At 36.1% G+C, this 22,864-nt stretch overlaps 1 protein-coding gene across 1 annotated transcript; it reads right to left on the bottom strand.

The window, feature by feature from the left end:
* Positions 1–19,424: 19,424 nt before the first annotated feature.
* Positions 19,425–20,384, bottom strand: LOC114029164 (olfactory receptor 2T6-like). Its single transcript, XM_027843524.1, has one exon. It carries the CDS (start codon positions 20,382–20,384, stop codon positions 19,425–19,427), a length of 960 nt encoding a protein of 319 aa, XP_027699325.1.
* Between the last annotated feature and the right edge of the window lie 2,480 nt (positions 20,385–22,864).

Genomic DNA, 22,864 nt, shown 5'->3' with positions numbered 1-22,864 from the left:
ATACCTTGAAGTTTTCTCCTACAATTGATAAGTGCCTGGAATAGACCATCATTAAATGAAGTGTCTAGAACATCCACGTTCACTTCAATCCTGGCTCCTAAATCCACTCCTGACTTTCCAGACTTTTCTACCTTCTCCCCAGAAGCCTTGTCCTTCCTCCTCCCCCTCTTCTGCTTTCCAGCTCTTTTGTATGTGTTCTCTTTCTCCATTAAAATATAAGCCCCTGGAGGGTAGGGACTGTCTTTTTTGCTTGTAATTGTATTTCTAATGCTTAGAGCAGTGTAGTATATAGTATAGTATATAGTACCAAATATTTAATAAACATTTCATCCATCTTTTTGAGGTAGCTGGTAGTGCAGTGAAGAGAGTACTGAACCTAGAGTCAGGAAAACCTGACTTTAAATCTGGCCTCAGATATTTACTAGCTCTGTAACCCTGGGCAAATTACTTAACCTCCTCCCCCATTGCCTCAATTTCCTCAATTATAAAATGAGGATAATAATAGAACTTACTCTTCAGGGAGGGTTATTTTGAGGATCAAATGAGATATAAAAGTGTAATGTAAAAGTGTAAGATAAAATTACAAATGTGAAAGTGCTTAGTACAGTGCCTGGAACATAGGAGGTGCTATATAAATGCTTATTCCCTTCCTTTTCTATCTAGAAAATATGAATAATTACTGACCTACATGCCTATATTACCATCTGTATTAAATTTTCCTGAGAAGAATCTTTGTATTATTGAAGTTATCCTTGAGAGGACATTAATAGGGAACAGGTAGGTTTTTGCTAGAATTGTTCCATAGCATTTATCATCAAACAACTGACTGAAAGATGTAAAGAATATAAGACTTTTCTTTATCTAGTTGATTTTTAAAAACTGTTAATTCAATAAATCAGAATATGTTAAAGCCTCTCCTCTGAAAAGGTGCCTCTGATGCATATGTGAAAGCTGTACAAAATTCTTTGCAAGATAATAACAGCAAAGAAAACCTTATCCCAAATCCTCTGATTATTTATATCAGGTAAGGTGCAAAATAGGGAGAAATATGCTTGACAAAAGTAATCTTCTTTATCATAGAGGACATGCAGTAAAAAGTCCACATTGAGAAAAGATTCCCTAGGTCATGAGGTCCTTCAGTTGTCTTTCTTTACAGATAACATTATACCAGTTGTTTCAAACTCAGAATTTTGCAGAGCTTTCTAGAAGATAACTATAATCATGTAGGTACTTGGCCTAATCATCCACATAAGAAAAAAAAATTGGATACAAAATAGCTATGGTTCAGTCTATTAAATGCAGTTAGATGAACAAATCATATAACTTGTCCATATAAGTGCATTATATGCATGCATAGGTATGTGCATATATATACATGTGTGTATATGACACATATATGTGTGTATGATGGAAAAATGCAAAATGAACAATAAGTTGGTAAATTTTCAAAATTTTCAAAAAGAAATAAAATAGGTTGGATGACTTTCAGGAAAGTGAAAACCTTTTTTAATGATTTTAATAACTTCTCCCAGGAACAAAGTTCCATCTTAATATCAATATCCTACTTGAATTGCATGGTGATGAGTCATAGAACACTGTCAAATTAAAAACAAGTATCAGAATAACTGAGTTCAATTTCCTGTACATGCTGATTGCATCTCCATAGGCAATTCTCTAAGACTATAAATTATAGGAAAAGATGATTGGAGATTAATATTCATCACTATTATTCATTGGCAGAGGTGATTTCTAAACTGGGAATTCCATACACCAGCAAAATAATATGTCTGGATGAAAAAAGGCTATTAAAAAGACTCTTTTTTTTTCATTCAATTACCATCATAAAAATGTAAAAGAAAAAGAAAAAATGTAAAAGGAAAAAAACATTACAACACTGAATGAAACCAGAAGTTTCCTCAATGCAGTGACCAATTGTGACTTCATAGGACTGATGGTGAAAAACTTATACAAATTTATGTGTCTTACTTGACTGTACTTTTTTTTATTATGAGAAAAGATTCCATTGAGGATGGAGTAGAAACATCCTTGGGGGTGAGGATCATGTAAAACAAATGAACAACAATAAAATATTTTTAAAATCATCTTGAGGCAACTCTGACATAGTGAAAAGAATACTAGATTTAAAATCAGAAGACCTGGGTTGAAAGCTTAGCCCTGCCTTTTGTTACAACTTGAACATATCAAGTCCTCATCTACAAAATGGTGATAATACTTCCTGCACTACTTATCTCATTAGGTCTCTTGTAAGGATTGAATGTTTTGTAAACTTCAAATATGTAAACATATATATGTAGGTAGGTAGGTATTACTACCAAAATAATTATTAAAAAGCATTAATTGAGCTTTTATGTTTAAGCTGTCTCCTCTTAACCATGCTTATAAGAAATCTAAATGTTTGGACCAAAAGATTTTAATCAAAACATTTTATTTCTCTAAATTTTAAGTTGTGTTCCTCAGAGAAAAGAAAAATCTTCATTAGTACAAACTTTGCACAACTAAATCAAAAATATAATAGTAAATTTCAGAAATAGCAAAAAAAAAATCCAAATAGTTTTACCTCAACAGAAGGTAACAAAGTTCTACTGGAATGTGTCATCTTGGTGTAGAGATGATTCTGTGCTCTCAAAGCTTTTACTGAACTGGAAAATCCAATACTAGATCAAAGGGGAAAATGTTAAAAGGATACAGCATTCAATTTAAACAATTATAACACATGCTATTTAAACAAATTTTCAATATTAAAAGTTAGGAAGTGGATATAGGAAATAACAATATTGAACATAACTTTTCATGCAGGCTTAAACAGTACAAATCAATTTCCATATTGAAGAGATTGAAAGGACAAAAAAACTTCTTATTCAGCAAACAGCTGACTTAATTGCCAAGGAGAAAAAATTGGCAGCCAAGTGTAATAACAGTTTAGAGTTTAAGCTCCATTAAACCAGATGGAGAAGGGTGGTATGAGTGTGTATATGTGTACACATATACATAAATATATATACATATATACATATGGCATATACATATATATATACACATATATACATATGGCATATACACACACATGCACACACACACACACACACATATATATATATGTCATGAGCAATATAGTGGAGGATAAAAGGGCATGGCACACTATGGTCCATGGGGTCACAAAGAATCTGACATGACTGAAAAACTGAACAACAAAAACAACAATTTTCTTATAAAACAACAAAGATAAAGATAGAAAAAAGACAGTTTTCATAGAAAGCCTACCTCATAAAAGGAATAAGAACTAACTATAAAGGAAATACCAAGGGAAAAAAAAACCTCCTAGTCCTAATAGATTTATAGAAGAATCATATCAAACCTCTAAAGAACAATTACAAGCAATACTATACAAATTGTCCTCAATATTTGAGAAAGTAATCTCCCAGATTTTTTTTATGAGACAAATATTCTAACACCGAAACCAAGGAAGGATGAAGTAGAGAATTGTGGAATATCAATTCAAAAATTTTAAATAAGATCTTGCCAGACTATGGCGATTCATTGAAAAAATCATTAATTATAATCAGGTTGGATTCATACTAAGATGCAAAGATGCTTAAATATTAGGGAAATAGTCAACATCATTATCTCAATGGATGTAAGAAAATGCCTTTGACGAAATAAAATACTAATTTATGCTTAAAACCCCATTAAATATAGACATGGAGTGATATCTCTAAATAAGTAATTAAAAATATCCATCTAAAACCAATGTATACATTATTTGCAATGGATATTTACTATAAGCTTTCCCAGTAAATACAAGACTCAAGCAAGACCCTCCCAACTATTATATGACATGCAGTATACTTATTATCTAATTCACCAGCTGAAGAAACTGAGACTTAGAGAGATTGTGTCATTTGCCTATAGTCACATAGCTTTTTCCTCAATCTAGTTTTGTCATCACTATATACTATGTTCCTTCTCTAACACATTTATTACACTATGTTTTATCCTTATAGCTAGAGACTCAACAACAGTACTGTCCAGTCATAGAACAAAGGATACTGCTACTTTTTCAGTTAAACGTAGCAATAGGGACGAATGTTTACATTCTTTAAAAAAAAGAAAAGACTTCAGTTTATGAGTATATGTTAGCCTTTCTCTGTCAGAGGTAGAAAGGGCCTTAATCACTTCTCCGATATCATGGTCACACATGCATGATCTGTGATAACAATAATTCTGAGTCTCAGAATAATTGCAACACAGTAACATCTTCCTTCAGCTCACTGACAGAAATGGTTCCATAATAGTTCCTTTAACCAACAAGTATACATAGTTCTGGTTCATTATTATAGAAAAATAGATTTTCATATCTGTTTAAAATATGCTAATTGTCTTCAGCTTGCATAGACTTGCTCTGAAATTTTTTTTTGTATCATATAGACATCTCTACCACAAAAAAAATCACAGAATTCTATATGACCCGGAAGTAAATCTAGAGATCATATATGCCAATCTATTCATAGATAAGGAGAGGCCAAGAAAGGTGAAATGACATTCGAAATCATAAAGCAATTAAGTCACATAACTAGTATCATTTTTTATTTTTTATTCCAATTCCAGTGCATGTTTGTTTTGTTTTGTTTTTTTGTACCACATCATTGCATCACACAGCCTTAATTTCATCTCCTGTAATGACCTAAGGTCATTAGAACACTCATTATTTAACCCTTATTGTATCTCTATACCTCTTCTCCTTCATCGTTTGATATGCAAACCTAAAACCTGATAATTCTGGGTGGTATACCATAAAATACTAAATATATGATTTAAAGTATAATTTACACTTGAAATGTTACCGCTACACAAATACTTAATGGTCCTTAATCCTTAGGCCCTGTTATATCTTTTAATTTGCATGACTTACTTGCATGTGTCAATCCTTGCAAAAAAAAATCATTCTGAATTGAAAAGGCAACATTGTGCTGAAGAAGAAAGGATTATGGACAACTTTACGAAGCATAAATTCATTGCTGAACTCAATGTTGAGAGTTCATAAGTAAGGATCACTGTGTTGTAAAAGGAAAGAAGCAAGAGAGAAAAACAAAAAAATTGAGTACTAGTTCCAAATCTGCCACTTACCATCTCTGTGACCTGCGGCAATTCATGGAAGTTCTTTGAATGACAGTTTCCTCAATCTGAAAAATAAGGAGATTCATTAAGGTCTCTTCTGGCTGTAACATTTTATAGTTTTAAGAAAAAGGAAGCTGAAAGAGAGCTGAGATTTTTCTATAGTTCAAAAGGAAGACATTAAAAGAAAGACAAACCTTTAAGGAATCAATAGCTCTAACCCTTTAAACTGACAAAGAAAAGAGATAGTGAATCCACATTTTTATCCATGCTAAAAACGTAAGGGAGACAGTCTAGGTTTTACTCTAAGATCTCTTAGATCTGAGACTAAGGTGTCTTTTTGAGTTTTCAGTACTTACGCTACAGGATAGTTTTAGAACCTAACTGTATTGAATAACAGGTCCCTCTCTAAATGCTGTTGGAGGTGATATGAGCATGTATGTTGCTCAAGATTACAAGAGCCTAAGTATTACATATTCAAGTAATAAAACTCTAGAAAAGAAAGTATAATCAAGGATAGGAAAAACTATGGTGGGAATAATCTGCCCAAAACATCTAGTACTAGAAAATACAAGAGACTTAGATATATGACCTTGGGGAAATCCACTAATGTCTCTATTCTTCCAATGTGGCCAATAATACCTATTTCCTACCTTCCTCAAGGTCATGTCTAGAAACCAGAAGAGAAAATACCTGTTGACACATAAGAAGGGAGAACTACAGGCAATCAGACAATGATGATTTCTTCCATACCCATCTAGTAAAATGGGCTCTTTGAAGAGCCAGGGCTAGGGAAGACAAATGGCTTAAATAATTTAGTTTGAGAGTAACTGGCAAGTTGTAAATGGTAATAAGTTTTCTGGTGGAAGAAATCCATTTCTTTCCTAAGAGTCCCCAAAGGATTAGACAGTGTCATCATTATTTAAGTGGAACTTGATTTATAGGGTCCAGACAATGCTGAGGTAATGAACTTTATAGAAAGAAACACAAGGGATTTTTAAAAAGTTGTTTGCTATTTCCCTATGTTCCAAGCTGGTGGTAAAATTATTTTTTGGTTTTTTTTTAATAAATCATTACTGATGCTTCTTACCTCTGAGAGTGATGGTAGAAGGAAAAAATGATACATCTATTTTTTAGCATTTTAATGGAAGGAGGAAACATCTTAGACTTGATGTAATCCATTTATGCCACTCTGGTTTATGAAAGCATGTACATCAATCTAATGGAAATGTCACTTTGGCTCCTTTCATTGCCATGATAGTTGGAATAATTGTGAAAGTGAATCTTGTTGTAGTAGGAAAGAGAACCACGATGGAATTAAGGGGGTGGGGGGGAATGGTGTTAGTTTTGACTCTGCATTTATCAGCTCTTTCACCTTAAGAATAACATTGTATCTGTTTGGATTTCAATTTTCTTGTCTGGATTCTATTAAGAGTCTTTAACTTTGAGGCCATCAATACTTTTTTCAAACAAAAAATTGATAACTATTTCAAAACAACCAGTTTCCTTTTTAGTCTTATACATTTTATTTTATGCATTTAAAAATATCATTCTTAGAAGGGGTTCATATACTTCACCAGACCACCAAAGGAGTCCAAGAAACAAAAAAAAAGTAAGACTCCCTGGACTCATATTTTCGAGGTCCCTTTCATTTCTAACACTCTAAGATGAATAAATATGTGAATAATTAAATTATACAGGCCAAGAGTATTCTGAGTACCTAAATTTACTTTTTAATGGTGTGGGCAGCCCTGGAACCATAGGGGCAGTAATAATATTGGAAAAGCACTAGACAAGAATTCAAAAGACCTGATTTCTAGTTATAACTCTATCAAGTTAACTATCTATGAATCACTTCCTCTGTCCTCCATTTCCTCATTTGTAAAATAAAGGAGCTGGACTAGATAATCTTTAGGATTGCTTCTAGATCTAATGCTCTATGATTTTATGATTCTAACCCAACAGAATAGCCAAGCCATGCAAGAAGTCACCAAGCAACAACTACAAGGATACTAATTTTCACTAGGATTTCCAATAATCTAGTTTCCAAATGAACTATTTGCTTTTTAGTGATGAGGCTGCCTGGCATATTGGAAAGAGCATTGGATTCTAAGTTACTGACAACCTCTCTAAGTCTCAGTTTTCTCACCTGCAGCATCAGGATAACAGCACTTAAACTGTCTGCTTCATAGGTTTGTGAGGAAATTCACTTCAATTAAACAAATAAGTGTCATATGCCTATCATGCACAAGAGCTTCATTAATTCTTATTCAAATGTGTCATCATGCTGTGGAAACAGCCCTAAGTTCTTGGGGGGAAAAAAAGCAGTACAAGCTGGAAAAAGTTCTGACAAACTCAAATCAGGCCATGCCAGCTATACAAGCACAAGCCTTACCTAAGTAAGGAGAAGCTTATCATCAGAGAACTGACTTTTGGTCACAACAATTAAGGAAAGCTAGCTGAAGACACAGAGAGGTTTTGATCTGCATCAGACAAAAGAAATCCCCACAATTATGAATCTGTGAGATTTTTATTATTACAATATATGCAAGGCACTGGGGATACAAAGACGAAAAATAATGAAGTCCCTGTCCCCAAGGAGCTCACACTCTAACAGAGGATCAGACATGTTAGAATAGAATTAAGTTCATAAATTATAAAGACTTACTTTCCTATATCAGTACTAAATCCAGACCCCTAGCCTGTGGCCTCTCTATTCCTGAGACTTCACAGGGAGGCATCCACTGCCCTGGATCTAGGTGTGTGGACTATGGCCCTTTTATTCCAGATACTTCTCACAGAGTCCCGCAGTCACTCCTTCCCTTCTGTCCTGGATTGATTCCTGACACTTTGGACTTCATCATTCCCTAGCAGACTTTTCACCTTGATATATGCTTCCTCTACTTCAGTCTCCTCACTCTGTAAGATCTGTCTACCCCTGTGACCCTTCCCCTAATTGGTGAGTTCCTTGCACAACTTCAATTTTAAGGAAGTGCCTGAACCAACCATACTCACTCCACTCCTCTCACAGCTCCACTCTTGCCTCATCACATTTCTCCAAATATTGCATAGGTACCTTCTACCCCACCCCACCCAGCCTTTTCAACTCTCTTCTATATATTGTCTTCCTCTTTAGAATGTAAGTTCCTTGAGGGAAAGGACTATCTTTCTTGTTGCCTGTATTTGTATTCTTAGATCTTAACACTGTGTCTAGCACAAAGTAAGTGCTTATGAATGCCTGTTGTGGGCTCTCTCTTTGTCCCATGGACTTCTTCAGAGGTCTCTCTCCAGTAAGATTCATCCTAAATTATCAGTTACTGCCTCCTGTCTAGACTCCTTCAAGCCATCCCTTTGCCTTTGCCTGCTTCTGCATGCTATGAGTAGCTATGATCATCCTGGGTCTTATGGAATTCAACATCTCCACCTATTATAAAGTTGGCCTGAAGATGTTAATCACTTGCCTTTGTCAATACATCTCTCTCCAGCCACTGATTCTCTGTGCTCATTCCTCAAAGGTTATCCATATCCCATCCATATTCTCTTTATCCTAGTTATTATAAAACCCTAGCTGCAAGTTTGCTGATGGGTTCTACTAACTGACCCACTGAAAGGCTTACAGAGATCATGCCTGTAGCTACAACCAGGGATACCCATTCTCCAATGGCTACTGAGTGACTCATATTCCTTATGAGAATAAGAAAGGACTAGTGCAAGTCACTGACCAAGTCTTCAAGACCCACTTCTGTTGGGTCTCCAGATTAAATCCCTACTGACAAGGGGATTTTGGCAATGGGCCTGAAAACAAGGCATCTCATGGTGCCTATATTCTCCTCAGGCAACTGGGATAAATGACAGAATAGACCATGAAAAGCAAACTTATGGAAGGGATTTCTAGATTATCTTCCCTGTGCGCACTGCCCCCAAAGGAATCATTTCCCTTAGACTATCTACAGAACAAATATTTATCAGAGGAGGGAGACCAGGGATTGCAACTGACTTTCAAAGTGACAGCTATTTCTCTTAAGTCCAAGTTGGAGGTGGTTTCTTTTGTTAGTCTGCCCCACAGTTGTAGGAGGTCAGAGATGTATGGACACTAAGGTCACAGCCTGCTGGAACCCCTATATAAGCTCCTGTTTTACTCTCTTGGAGAAACAACTTTCTCAGGACATAGTATCCCTTCCATTTTCCCATGTCTACACAGGAGAAGGCCTTCCCCAGCAAGAGGGATATTCAGAATCAGATGGGAAGATTTGATATAGACATCCAATAGATGATAAAGAGGACCCTACACATCAGGTTCAGGAAACATAGCATAGGTTGCAGAAGAGATTTAGTGGTGTGTGTATATACATGACAAAGAATAGGTGGAGAAGAAAGTAGGAGGAACCAAACACACCCTTTATTCTTGAAGGCAACCTAGAGACCCTTTTACTGACTAGTCCTGCTGATAATAGCTATAGTCCTGAAATCATAGCTCTCTGGTTCCCCCATCACCATGACATCTATCTAGTTGGTCATGATAACTCTTCTGCTATTGCTGTCAGCTCTACCATCCCAAGGTCAACAATGCCTCAACAACAAACTACAGAAATACTCTGAGCCTATCATTAAGGCAGCTAATGTGACAGTCTGCTGATTGTGCCACTCAGCCATGCCAAATGGCAACTCTTTAGTATCTCTGACAAGAATGTGGTATTAAAGGACATAACTGAAGGCATTCTTGCTCCATAAATACATTAGATATGTATCTACACTCCACACAGTGTCTCCCATATATGTAGTTGTATCCAATGTACCATTATAGTCTCTAACCAGAATTCACACATGTGGGATATCAAAGTCCTTGGTCTTCTTTAGGGAATACAAACTTAGATATATGAGAGACCTCTTTCTCAATTAACTCTCCTGGTTTAATTTAGAAGCAAGAGTGGGGAGGCTCAGAACTGTATTCTGAAGTCATCAGCCTTGCTAGAACCATCCTTCACTATACATTTTTGCAATATGGAACAAATAGATGCAAAGGTTCCTTGAGTCAGCTCATCCACATCTGACTAGTCAGCAATGACAATGGGAAAGCATCTCAGGACCAATGGTTAAAATGCTCAAAAATAGAAAAAGAAAGTCAAGGCGGTAGATTGTGAGGACTGCTAGCCAGCAGAAGTTACTCTATATTTGATCATTGATTGATCTACCTACGTAGTAGAAAGTTCCTACATAAACAACAACTGACTTGGTCAACTATATTTAGAAAAAGAATTACAATCTCTTCTGCTCAACTAATTCAACTAATAAAAATTAAACTAATTCAACTAATCCATGTACACAAGGTTATCAGACTTCTCTAATCACTAGGCTCTTGTGGTTAATTGTACATACTGATTATGTGAGATATTTTTTCCTACCCTTTCTCTTAAGGGCAGCTAGGTAACACAGTAGATAGAGCACCAGGCCTGGAGTCAGAAAGACTTATATTCCTAAGTTCAAATCTAGCCTCAGACACTTCCTACTTGTGTGACTGTGGGCAAGTCATTTAACCCTGTTTGCCTCAGTAAAATGAACTGGAGAAGGGAATGGCAAACTACTCCAGTGTTTTTGCCAACAAATGAAGAGTAGAACATGACTGAAATAACTGAACAACCTTTCCTCCCTTTCTCTTCTCTCAAACCCCAATATGTTTTCTTTCCCCTCCCTTTCCATTCTTCTTCTTTTTTTAAAGATAATTAAGGCATAACAGAAAGACTGTCAGACCTTTGACTTATTGACCAGACAAATCTTTTGTCCAACTAGACTCCCTCTGAACCCTGAAAATGACAAAATTCAGAGGAAGCATGTATCTTATCCTTATGTTAAAATGTAAAGTTTATCCTTGTTTAGTCTCTTATAATTGCTCAATCATATTTACCTTTTTATGTTTCTCTTGACTTCTATGTATTTTTTATTTTGTTTTAATATTTTTGTTGCCTCTTGAAACATGTTTGACCTTCAAAGTTTCTAATCAGTTCTGCTCTTTTGATTAGAAATGCTTGGAATCCTCTTTTATTAAACTTCCATCATTTTCCCTCTAAAATTATACTCACTTTGGGAGTGAAACCAAGATGGCAGATAAAAGGCAGAACCTTGCCTGAGCTCTCCCAAATTCCTGTCCAAACAACTTTAAATAATGCCTCAAAATAAATTCTGGAGAGGCAGAAATCACAAGAGGATGGAGTGAAACAATTTTCCAGCTCAAGACAACTTAGAAGGTCAGCAGGAAAGGTCTGTTGCACCAGAGTAAAAGTGGAGCACAGTCCAGTGCAGACAGTGTCCCAGCAAGTAGCAATTGGCCACTCCCCAGAAAGCCAGCAGCAGGCCTTGGAGACAACTGAATTGGCAGCCATAGGTTTCAGAGCTCTCAGCCCACAGAACTTGGAGGGCTTGGACAAAAATTTAGATTACAAAGATTCTTTTGCTGGCAGTGGGTAAAGGACTGTGTTGCATTGCACATACTTGGATGCGGGTTGCAGTTCTGGTTCATAGGCCCAGGTCAACAAGAGGCATTAGCGTACCAGAGCTTGCAGCCACAGGGGAGCAGGGTCGCTGGTCATGATTTCAGGGCAAAAGGGGGTGCTTGTGGTTACTCACAGGCAACAGCACAGGCCAGGAGAATAATAAACACACCTCTCCTTAGACTAGCACTTCTTAAACTGTGAGTCATGACCCCATATGGGGTTGCAAAAAATTTGGCAACAGCAAAAGGTTTCTGAACATGCAACAACCAAAAACTAATTAACAATCAAATACCTAATGAATCCAAAGTGTTTCTGGCAGCTCTTGCCCATGTTGCATCTTGCAACTTCACTGCAGCCTTGGTTCTGAATACAAAGCATGCACACTTTGCACTGTGCATGCCCTCAGTCCATGCAATGCCAATGAACATCGCCAAAATGCAAAAAGGGGTCTCAAGTGGAAAATGTTTAAGAAGCCCTGCCTTAGATCATACCACCTTGAAAGAATAGAAAACTTACAGACCCTCAGAACTAACTTGAAAGCAGCAACATGTAAAAAAAAAATGAAGTTTGGACAGTGCCCTCTCCAGCCAGGGGACAGGGAACAGAGTCTCAATTTAACATAGAGTTAAAAGTCAAGAAATAGGCTAGAAAAATGAGCAAACAACAAAAAAAGAATGTGACTATGGAAAGTTACTATACAGAAGGGAAAAATCAAAGCACAAACTCAGAAAAAAAAACAACAAAGTCAAAACCACCACATCCAAAGCCTCAAAGAAAAATGTGAATTGGTCTCAGGCCCCAAAAGAATTCCTGGAAGAACTCAAAAAGCATTTTAATAATCTAATAAGAGAGGAAGAGGAAAAATTGGGAAAGAGAATAAGAGTTTTACAAGAAAATCATGGAAAAAGAGTTAACAGCTTGGGAAAGGAAGTTAAAAAAACAAACAAACCAAAAACCCTTTTAAAACAGAAGAGGCCAAATGGTAAAAGAGCACAAAAATCCACTGATAAGAACTCTTTTTAATTTTTTTTTTATTTTTAACATGTGTTTTTAAAACTTTGGGTTACAAATTTTCTCCCTTCCACCCTCCCAACCCACCCTCATTGAAAAGGCAAGCATCTCGATACAGGTTATAGATGTGTAGTCATGCAAAACACTGCCATAGTTGTCATGTTGTGAAAAACTAAATATATTTCCCTTCATCCTATCCTAACCCCCATTTATTCTATTCTCTGTTTTGACCCTGTCCCTCCTCAGAAGTGTTTGCTTCTGATTATCCCCTCCCCCAATCTGCCCTCCGCTCTATCAACCCCCTGCTCTCTTGTCCCCTTCCCCCTTATTTTCCTGTAGGGCAAGATAGATTTCCATACCCTATTGTGTATGTTATTCCCTCCTTAAGCCAAATCCTATGAGAATAAGATTCACTCATTCCCTCTCACCTTCCCCCATTTCCCCTCCACTGTAAAAGCCTTTTCTTGTCTGTTTCATGTGAGACAATTTACCCCATTCTACTTCTCCCTTTCTCCTTCTTCCAGTATAATCCTCTCTCACCCCTTAATTTTATTTTCCAGATATCACCCCTTCATCTTCAACTCACCCTGTGCTATCTATCTATCTATCTATCTATCTATCTATCTATCTATCTATCTATCTATCTATACATATAATTTTTTCATTGACACCACCCTAATACTGACAAAGGACTCATGAATTACAAATATCATCTTTCCATGCACGAATGTAAACAATTCAACCTTAATAAGCCTCTTATGATTTCTCTTTCCTGTTTACCTCTTCCATGCTTCACTTGAGTCTTGTATTTGAAAGTCAAATTTTATATTCAACTCTGGTCTTTTCCTCAGGAATGCTTGAAAGTCCCCTTTTTCATTGAATGACCATTTTTTACCCTGAAGGATTGTACTCAGTTTTGCTGGGTGATGAGAACTCATTAGAAGCAGAATTGGTCAAATGGAAAAAGATATGCAACAATTCACTGAAAAGAACTCTTTAAAAGAAGAACTGGCAAAATGGAAAAGGAGGTACAAAAGTTTATCAAAGAAAATAATTACTTAAAAATTAGAATTGGGCTAATGACTTCAGGAGACATCAAGACACAAACAAAATCAAAAGAATTAAAAATAGATGAAAATGTGAAATATCTCATTGGAAAAATAACTGACATGGAAAATAGATTCAAGAAAAGATAATTTTAAAATTATTGGATTGTCCTGATATTCTAGAACCAGAAGGTAAAAAAAGAAATTGAAAGAATCCCCAATCACCTCCTGAAAGAGATCCCAAAATGAAAACTCTCAGGAATGTTATAGCTAAATTCAAGAGCTCCCATATCAAGGAGAAAATATTGCAAGCAGCCATAAAGAAATAATTCAAATATCATGGAAGCACAGTCAGGATCATTTAGCAGCTTCTACATTAAAGGATTGGAGAGCTTGGAATATGATATTCCAGAGAGCAAAGGAGCTATAATTACAACCAAGAAACAAGTACCCGGCAAAACTGAGTATAATCCTTCAGAGGGGGGAATGGATATTCAATGAACTAGAGAACTTGCAGCATTCCTGATGAAAAGACCAGAACTGAATAGAAAATTTGACTTTCAAATACAAAAATCAAGAGAAGCATAAAAAAGGTAATCAGGAAAGAAAAAAACAAAAGGGATTCAAAAATGTTAGTTGTTTATGTTCCCCTCATGGGAAGATGATGCTCCTAAGACCTTTATCATTATTAGTGGAGTTAGAAGGAGTATACATAGAAAGAGAGCATAAGTGTGAGTTGAATAGGATGGGATGATATTAAAAAAATAAAATTAAGGTAAGAAAGGGGGATACATTGGGAAGAGGGGAAAGGGAGAGGTCAAATGGGGGTAAATTACCTCACATAAAAGAGAGGTAAAAGAACTTTTACAATGAAAGGGAAGATGGGGGATGTAGAGGTAAGAGTATGAACTTTAATTTCATTGGAATTGGCTCAAAGAGGGAATAATATACATACTTTGTTGGGTATAGAAATCTATCTTATCCTACAGGAAAGTAGGAGGGGAAAGGAATAAGATAAAGGGGGGAGGCCAATAGAAGGGAGGGTGGATTGGGGAAGATGGTAGTCAGAAGAAAAACATTTTTGAGGATAGTCAGAGTAAAAGAAGAAAGAGTAGGATAAATGGGGGAAAATAATTTGGAGAGAAATACACAGTAATCATAAATGTGAAAAATGTTTCTCTGATAAAGGTCTTGTTTCTCAAATATATAGAGAATTTAGTCAAATTTGTATAAATAAAAGCCATTCCCCAATTGATAAATAATCAAAGGATATGAATATGCAGTTTTCAGATGAAGTAATCAAAGCTATCTATAGTCATATAAAATATTCCAAATCACCATTGATTAGAGAAATGAAAATTAAGACAACTCTGAAGTACCACCTCATAACTATCAGATGGCAGAAAAGGAAAATGACAAATGTTGGAAGGGACATGGGAAAACTGAGACACCAATGCACTGTTTATGGAGTTGTGAACTGATTCAACCATTCTGGGGTGCAATTTAGAACTATACCCAAAGGGCATGCAAACCATGCATCTCCTTGACCAAGCAATACCACTACTAAGTCAGGTCAGTATCTTAAAGAGTTCAAAGAGAAAGGAAAAGGACTTATAGGTATAAAAATATTTATAGCAACTCTTTTTGTGGTAGCCAAGAATTAGAAATTGAGGAGATGAAGGGCAGATACTGTGCAGAGGGGCATGACTCTCAGGCATGTTACCACACAACAGGAAGAACATTCCAAAACCTCAGGAAATAGGCACAATTGGCCAGATACTTTAGGAAATAAGCATCTTCTCCATTTCATTTCCTTGACCCAGTTATGGTTCTGTTGTCTACATATGTATAAAAGTTATCAGTTTACTTTTACAGGCATCATCTCTTTTACTTCTCCCTTGCTAGGCATACAATGTAAGTATTATAACTCACTTTTATATGGCAATTCAAGGTTTTACAAACCATTTTCCTCAGAACAACCCTATATGGCATATAGTTCAAATATTATAGTGATGTGTGAGTTACTTAAGGCAAAGTAAAATAATTAAAAATATTGCCATAAAATAATTTTTTTCTACAGCCTAAAAAAAACTTTTAATATGCAACATATCCCTCTTTTGTTGTAATCACTTGTTTTACTCAATGTGGCACTGAGTTGACAAGATTTTAGCACATTCTTTAATTTTTATCACAAAAACTTCATATTAGATATCAACATACCTTTAATAAAGTTAATTTTTCTAACAGCCTTGATGATAGCCCATAAATTTTCAACTGGGCTCATATACTGTCAGTACACAGGTTTTAATCATGTTAAGTTGCATGTCTTGATAATTTTTTTAACCTTTCATGACTTGTGGCATGAATGAAAGGATGTGTTACAATATCCCATCTCCATTTGGGAATTCTGATAAATCTGGATCAATTTCTCACATCGTTTGCTCAATGAGGACATAACTTCCAGGACTTCTGGAAATAAAAAATTCCCCAAATATTTTTTGGGGTGGATGTTTTATAGTCTGATGAAGATGCCCAACTTTACAAGCCCCATGGACTTCTGATAATAGTTTTGGTATACCCTTGAATGAAAAGTGAATTTCATCAGTAACAGTTATATTTTTCCAACTGCCAATATTCCAGCTTTTGTTCATGGCAAGAATTTTTCTTCATTGGAACGGCTAGAAGCTATTTCTTTGGGTTTTTTACTGGTCTCTTTGTTGTTCTTCCAACTTCAAGAACACTACATCATACTATAGAGAAATCAATAATAATCAAAACAGCTTCCAGGTTCTTCTGAAGGTCTTTGCTTATTTTCTGAGGATTAATTATGCAACAACTCATCATCAAATCATCAACAACAATTTTTGTTGTTCTTTTTGACTTCACTTTCCTTTGTACTTCAGTGTGACTGATCCTAACCATTATGGTCTTGAATGATCCTTGAAATACTTATGTTCCCCACACCAGCAATTGATTCAATATTTCTAATAGTCATTGAAATATAATCTTTAAGAAATATAACTTTTTCACATTTCCTTAAAATAACATTCATTCTTTAAAACCACAGAATTAAAAGAATAGCAAAAGAGAACAATGAAATACATGCTTATGGCACAAAATTCAGCATTCACCTAACAGAGAATTAACCAAAGGTGGGAAACCAGCTCAATCTAATTTCATATAGTCAAGGTCAGACATTATGAGTAGCTTAGTGTTAGCAAAAGAAGGTATAGGTGACCATTAGAATCATAAAATGAAGCCATATCAAAATTATTGCTTAAACCAAGTAATTTTCACACCACTGGATTATTCTTATTTTACAGAAGAGAACATTGAGGTTCAAAGAGCTGAAATAAATTTCCATAGTTTATGCAACTAGAAAATGGAAGAGCTGAAGCTTGAAACTAAATCTACTAAAGCCAAATTTAATGTTCTTTCTAATGCAGCATGTTGTCTCTCTCATCAAGTAACCTTTTTTTAAATGAAAAAATATTTATTGAATTCCTATTTCTACTAAATTCCAAGTGCTATGCTCAATACTGGGGGTGGATGACAACTACAGAAAGATAGTTTATGGTCAAGTTCACACTTGTGGGAGAGGGGAGAGACAACATATTAGAGAGTTCAGTTGCTGGGTAAATGAAAAGACTTTTAAAAGTTCAAAGTCCTAAAAGTTGTAAGAATGTACCAGAAGGGCAGATTGCGTGGCCCAGACAGGCATCTTTAGATTGTCAGAAGGTCAGATGATATTGGGATACTGTAGGGCATACAAGCAGGGCAAATGGCAAAGCCAATAATCCTCAGAAAGCACAGACAGCAAGGTTTGTTTTCCAGTCCATTTTACCTGAAGGAAAAGTTGGTGACTTGGTTACCCCAAGTCATGTGAGCAGTCAGGCAGTCTGGATTGGTTTCTAGGTGGTCTTGAGCAAGAGTTGAGCAAGTCAGAATTCAGTTGGATCTGACAGAGATGAGGATATCTGCCTTTCTCTGATTGTTAGTATATGTGAACAATTTCTACTATTGTTTATAGCATGTTTATAGTATAATATACAGCATTTTTTGTTTATATTATTAGGAAAGTAGCACATAGAAAAATTGAGAAAGGATATGTAGAAAAAAATTACCAAAGATAGCCATGGAAGACAGCTTCAACACAACGGGGGGAAGGTAAAGAGAAAATGATTTAGAAATTATATTGCAGGGTTAAAAAGAATGATACTTGAAACTAAATTCACCACCTGCAAGTATTGATTGAGTCTTCTCACTTTGTTCTAGTTATTTCTCTGGCTAATCTTTGAGCTTCAGCATTGCTTTCAACTTTTGAACGAGCAGGTACGTGCTTCCTCTCAATATTCATGTCCCGAGTCATATTATCCAGTTTAGTGAATTGGTCTTTGTGGACAACATCTTTACTTTTACTTGTTTTCCAGTCATTTTCTTTCCAGTTGCCAATTCATTCATTTATACCTTTGGTGATAAGTTGGTTATCTGTGCACACAATAAGTCTATCCTTATTTTGGGCCTTTGCTTGCTCAATCCCTTTGGTAGCTTCTTTTGATGCTCTTTGGTTTTTCTGTCATCCAAAATGTGTACCACTTATGTTTAGCTCATGGTCTGGTCCCCAGTAGACACCAATACCTCCTTGCACCCCTTCTCTTCCATTATTTTTGCAGGTGTACCCTTGACACACACAGTGTTAGGCTCTGATCCCTGATGTGGTTGCCTGTACTGACCTTCAGAACCTCTAGTCTGCCAACCATAGTCATAGCTCCTTGGACTGTGTTTCCAACTCCTCTCCAGTATTTCCAATGGCTTGGTGAACAAATAAAGTAAGTCAGACCTTCAGAGATTGTGAACTCTTCATCAAGTAACTTTTATTAAGTTCCTTCCCTACTTATTTCTATGTACAGAAATGTGGTACTTTACTATTTTGTAAATAGGTCAGACATCATAAAAAACACATAAGTGAAAAAAAACTAGTGTATTCTCACACAAAACTGGAAATTTCTATCAAGACTGAAGTCTTTATAGTCAGGAGGAGTCAATCTGATTCATTTATAATTATTAAAATTATTATCACATGTCTGGACTATAGTCCAGATGCCAAATACAGAAAATTATAGAAAATTTGACTGAAAGAACCAAATTTAAGAAAGAAGGGAGGGAGGGAAGAATAGAGGAAGGGAGAAAATGAGAGATAAAGGAGGAGAGGGAGAAAAAAGGGAAGAAGGAGGGAGAGAGGGAGTGGAGTGTTTATTTTTTTTTCCCTAAGGGGAAACCTGTCAGGTGTGTAATTCAATAGCCAACCTTTATGGAAATCTAAAGTTTTATACATACTAGAATGATGTGTTTTGACACCATCTTTGCCTGTGCACCTTTCCATAGTTGAAACAACTTAATGTATTTTTAAAATCAGTATTAACTGAGTCCCTCTACCTGATTCTTGACTCATATGGAAGGGGACATGGGAAGAGGAAAGGAACAAGTATTTGTGAAGTGCCTACTGTGTGCCAGGCACTAAGCTAAACTCCTTTTACAGGTATTATCTCACTTGTTCCTTACAACCCTATGAAGTAGGTACTATTATGATTCCCATTTTACAGGGGAAGAAACTGAAGGAAATAGAGATGAAGTGACTTCCCTAGAGTCATACAACTAGTATGAGGTTAGATTTGAACTCAAGTCTCTCTGACTCTGGGCCTAGCACTCACTCCATTGTGACACATTTGGATTTGGATCTAGGTTGTTAGAATTCATCTCCAGTTACTCTGGGTATCCTTTTACACCTCCCCAGTACCCTCTTCATGGCTCCAGTCACATCCTTGTTCCTCAGGCTATAAATGAGGGGGTTAATCATGGGTGTGAGGATGGTATAGAAGGCAGAGAAAATTTTGTCCTTGACTGGGGTGTGGTAGGATTGGGGCAGCATATAGGTATATAAGGCTGCCCCATAAAATAAGGTAACCACCAATATGTGTGAAGAGCAGGTGGTTAAGGCTTTCTTTCTCCCCTCTGCAGAGTTCATACGATGCGCAGTAATGAGGATCTTGGTGTAGGAGGCGATAACTACAGAGAAGGGGATTAGCAGCATCATGATACAGCAAACATACATCACCGTCTCATAGATGGCTTTGTCACCACATGCTAGCCTCAGCATAGTGGGTGCCTCACAGAAAAAGTGATTGATCCTGTGGGAGGCACAGAATGGTAGGCTCATTGTGATGGGGGTGAGAAGAAAACTATCCAAAGACCCCCCACACCAAGAGCTGACCAATATAATGATACAAATCTGTCTACTCATGAGAACAGGGTATCGTAAAGGGTAGCAGATAGCTACATAACGGTCATAGGCCATAAGACCCAGCAGGAAAAACTCAGCTCCCACAAAAGTTTGGTAGAGAAAATATTGAGCAGTACAAGCCACAAAAGAAATAGTTCCCTGACCTGAAAAGTAGTCCACCAGCATCTTGGGGACTATGGTGGTGATGTATATGATATCAATAAAAGATAGATGACTGAGCAGGAAGTACATGGGTGTGTGGAGGCGAGTGTCTGTGCTGATCAAGAAAATCATGGCACCATTAGCCATCAAGGCAATAAAGAAGATTATGAAGATAATGATAAAAATGACACCTGAGGCCACATTGTGGCTAAAAAATCCCATGAGGAAGAAGTCAGTAGAGTTGGTTCTGTTGTCCCCATCCATTGCGGTTGAGAAAGGTCTTGGGTCATTCAAAGAAGAATCAACATTGGAAAGAGAAATCATCCATAGGCAAGAGTTCTTACCCACCTAAACCAGACTTCAAAAGAAAAAAAAGTTAGTATAGTATTTCAAAAATAAAAATAATATAAATTTTGTATACATACATGTATATAATAATTTGTATAATATTTTATGTCACATATACACATGTGTATATAACAATGTATAGTTATACATATATACTACATATATGTATAAGTGTGTACATATATATGTATATATAAATTTCATTTCCCTCTTCTACGTCATTTTCTTCTGGTCCTATTGAAATTATTTTTTTGTGTGTGAGGCAATTGGGGTTAAGTGACTTGCCCAGGGTCACATAGCTAGTAAGTTGCAAGTGTATGAGGCTGGATTTGAACTCAGGTCCTCCTGACTCCAGGGCCAGAGCTCTATCTACTGTGCCACCTAGTTGCCCCTACTCCTAATGAAATTCTAAAGCTATCTACCCAGAACAAATGGAAGTAGATATTTAGTAAGTAGGTGTTTTATTTTATCACCCAACTTATTCACTTACATTGACAAAATCAAATACATGCCAAGTGTTCATTTCATTTGGGTTATATTTTACATATATATATGTATATATATATATATATATATACACACACACACATTTATATATACATATACATACATGTTTCTCAAATCATTAATTAAAACCATTCATAATCAGTCAAATTATTTGTTTAATTTACTTGGTCTGAGAATTCAGACAAATCAGTAGAATGAGTAGCCTTATTTGGAAACAGCTGAAGTCCATCTATCTAAACTAAAATATAACTGAAGATAATGTTATCTGGACCATATTCATGGCAGACAAAAACTCTCATACCTGAATGGAACCATGGTGGGATCATGAACCTCAGTTGTTAATAAAGATGACATTATTATATATTATATGTTAAAATTATATATTATAATTATTATCATGATCTAGGACTTGCAGCTTAAAATAAACAGCTGAAATATGCTTCTGGTAAACAGTGTCATTCACTTTCTAATTAATTTTATAAGGAAGAGGATATATAATGTGAAAAAAATATGATGGGTAAATGGTTATAATTATGTATTCAATGTCATTTAGGGTGACATTTTTGAAGTTAGAAAACTAATTCTAAGACTGATATTATGCCAAGTTATCTTGGAAACTGTTACTGAGTGAAGTATTTGAAGATTTATTGGGATTTCATTTCCTTTTATAATGGTGGAGGCAAAGACCAATATTCTCAGTCCAATGACGCATGAAAAGTATTGTTGTGCCCTAAAGAACTTAAATGGAAGAATCATATGTTTCTATTATGAAAAGAGGAAGGTTTTCTGTTTCCTTTCTCCTAATTTCTCATATTACCTGTCCTCAGAGGCAAAGCTCTTGTATATTATTCCTTATGTAGTCTATGCATTAAGTATTGTGGATACTTAGTCAATTATTATGTGTGTACATTAATGATGTTTGAATCTAAAATCTCATAAATAGGGGTAGACTACTAGAAATCTCATTCTGACATTTATAAGATGTTTCTAGTTTTCTAGATGGAAACAGGGAATGGACAGAATGGCAGGAGATTAAAAAGTTGTAACTATGCCCTTGCCCCACCTAGTAATAGCAAACTTGGTGAGATCAGTCAGAGAAGCAAAGTGTCTGACCCATAGTCTCATCTAATTCACTGATTTGCAGAACCAGGATCAGAACCTGAGTATCTGGGAATCTATCCCAGTACTTTCTTCCCTCTATCTCACATTCATATCACTTGGGGATGCATCCCATAGCTAAACAGACAAAAGAATGAATGAAATCCTCACTCAAATATAGTAATCCTTGAATCCTACAGTCATAGCCCCTAATAGACTGGCATTGTTAACAATTTGCTCTCTCAGTCAGATATGGACCAACCTTCCCACTCACAACATCCCCAGTCAATGTTATAGTTAGCTTGTTTCAACTAGTGTCATTGTACAGGGGTATATTTAAATTACCTATAATCTATATTTAAATTTAGTAAAAAGAGGTAAAACGAAGTAAGTTTTCAAACTTCTATAGACACCTACCACCCAGAAACCCCTTACCTACTTACAGATTAGAATTATGTACTCCTACTTTTTCTTATAGATACAGGCATAGTGAAAGACCTAGGGGGACACTAACCCAAACCCAATCCTCTCAATTTCTTTAGTCACATCAAGTATACTATCATGATTCCAGGCACCTGGTTCACAACTATAATATGATCCTCAACTCTTTATACTCAGTTGGGGTGTATGGGTTTTCAGGAGGACTAGCACCTCTGGTGTAAGGGCTTGCTAAGCCCTTCACAGGGCTGCTCATCCATTTTTGGTGCTACTTGATCCACCCAGCTCTCACCTGTGGCTCTAAGAAGCTATAGCATGTGCAGCAGCCACACCTGAGTAAACCATTTTGGCAG

The sequence above is a fragment of the Vombatus ursinus genome, unplaced genomic scaffold, assembly GCF_900497805.2.
Source record: "Vombatus ursinus unplaced genomic scaffold, bare-nosed wombat genome assembly UNPS02014910.1, whole genome shotgun sequence".
Lineage (NCBI taxonomy): Eukaryota > Metazoa > Chordata > Mammalia > Diprotodontia > Vombatidae > Vombatus > Vombatus ursinus.
Note: the sequence above shows the minus strand (reverse complement) of the source record. Positions and strands in the feature narration are given on the sequence as shown.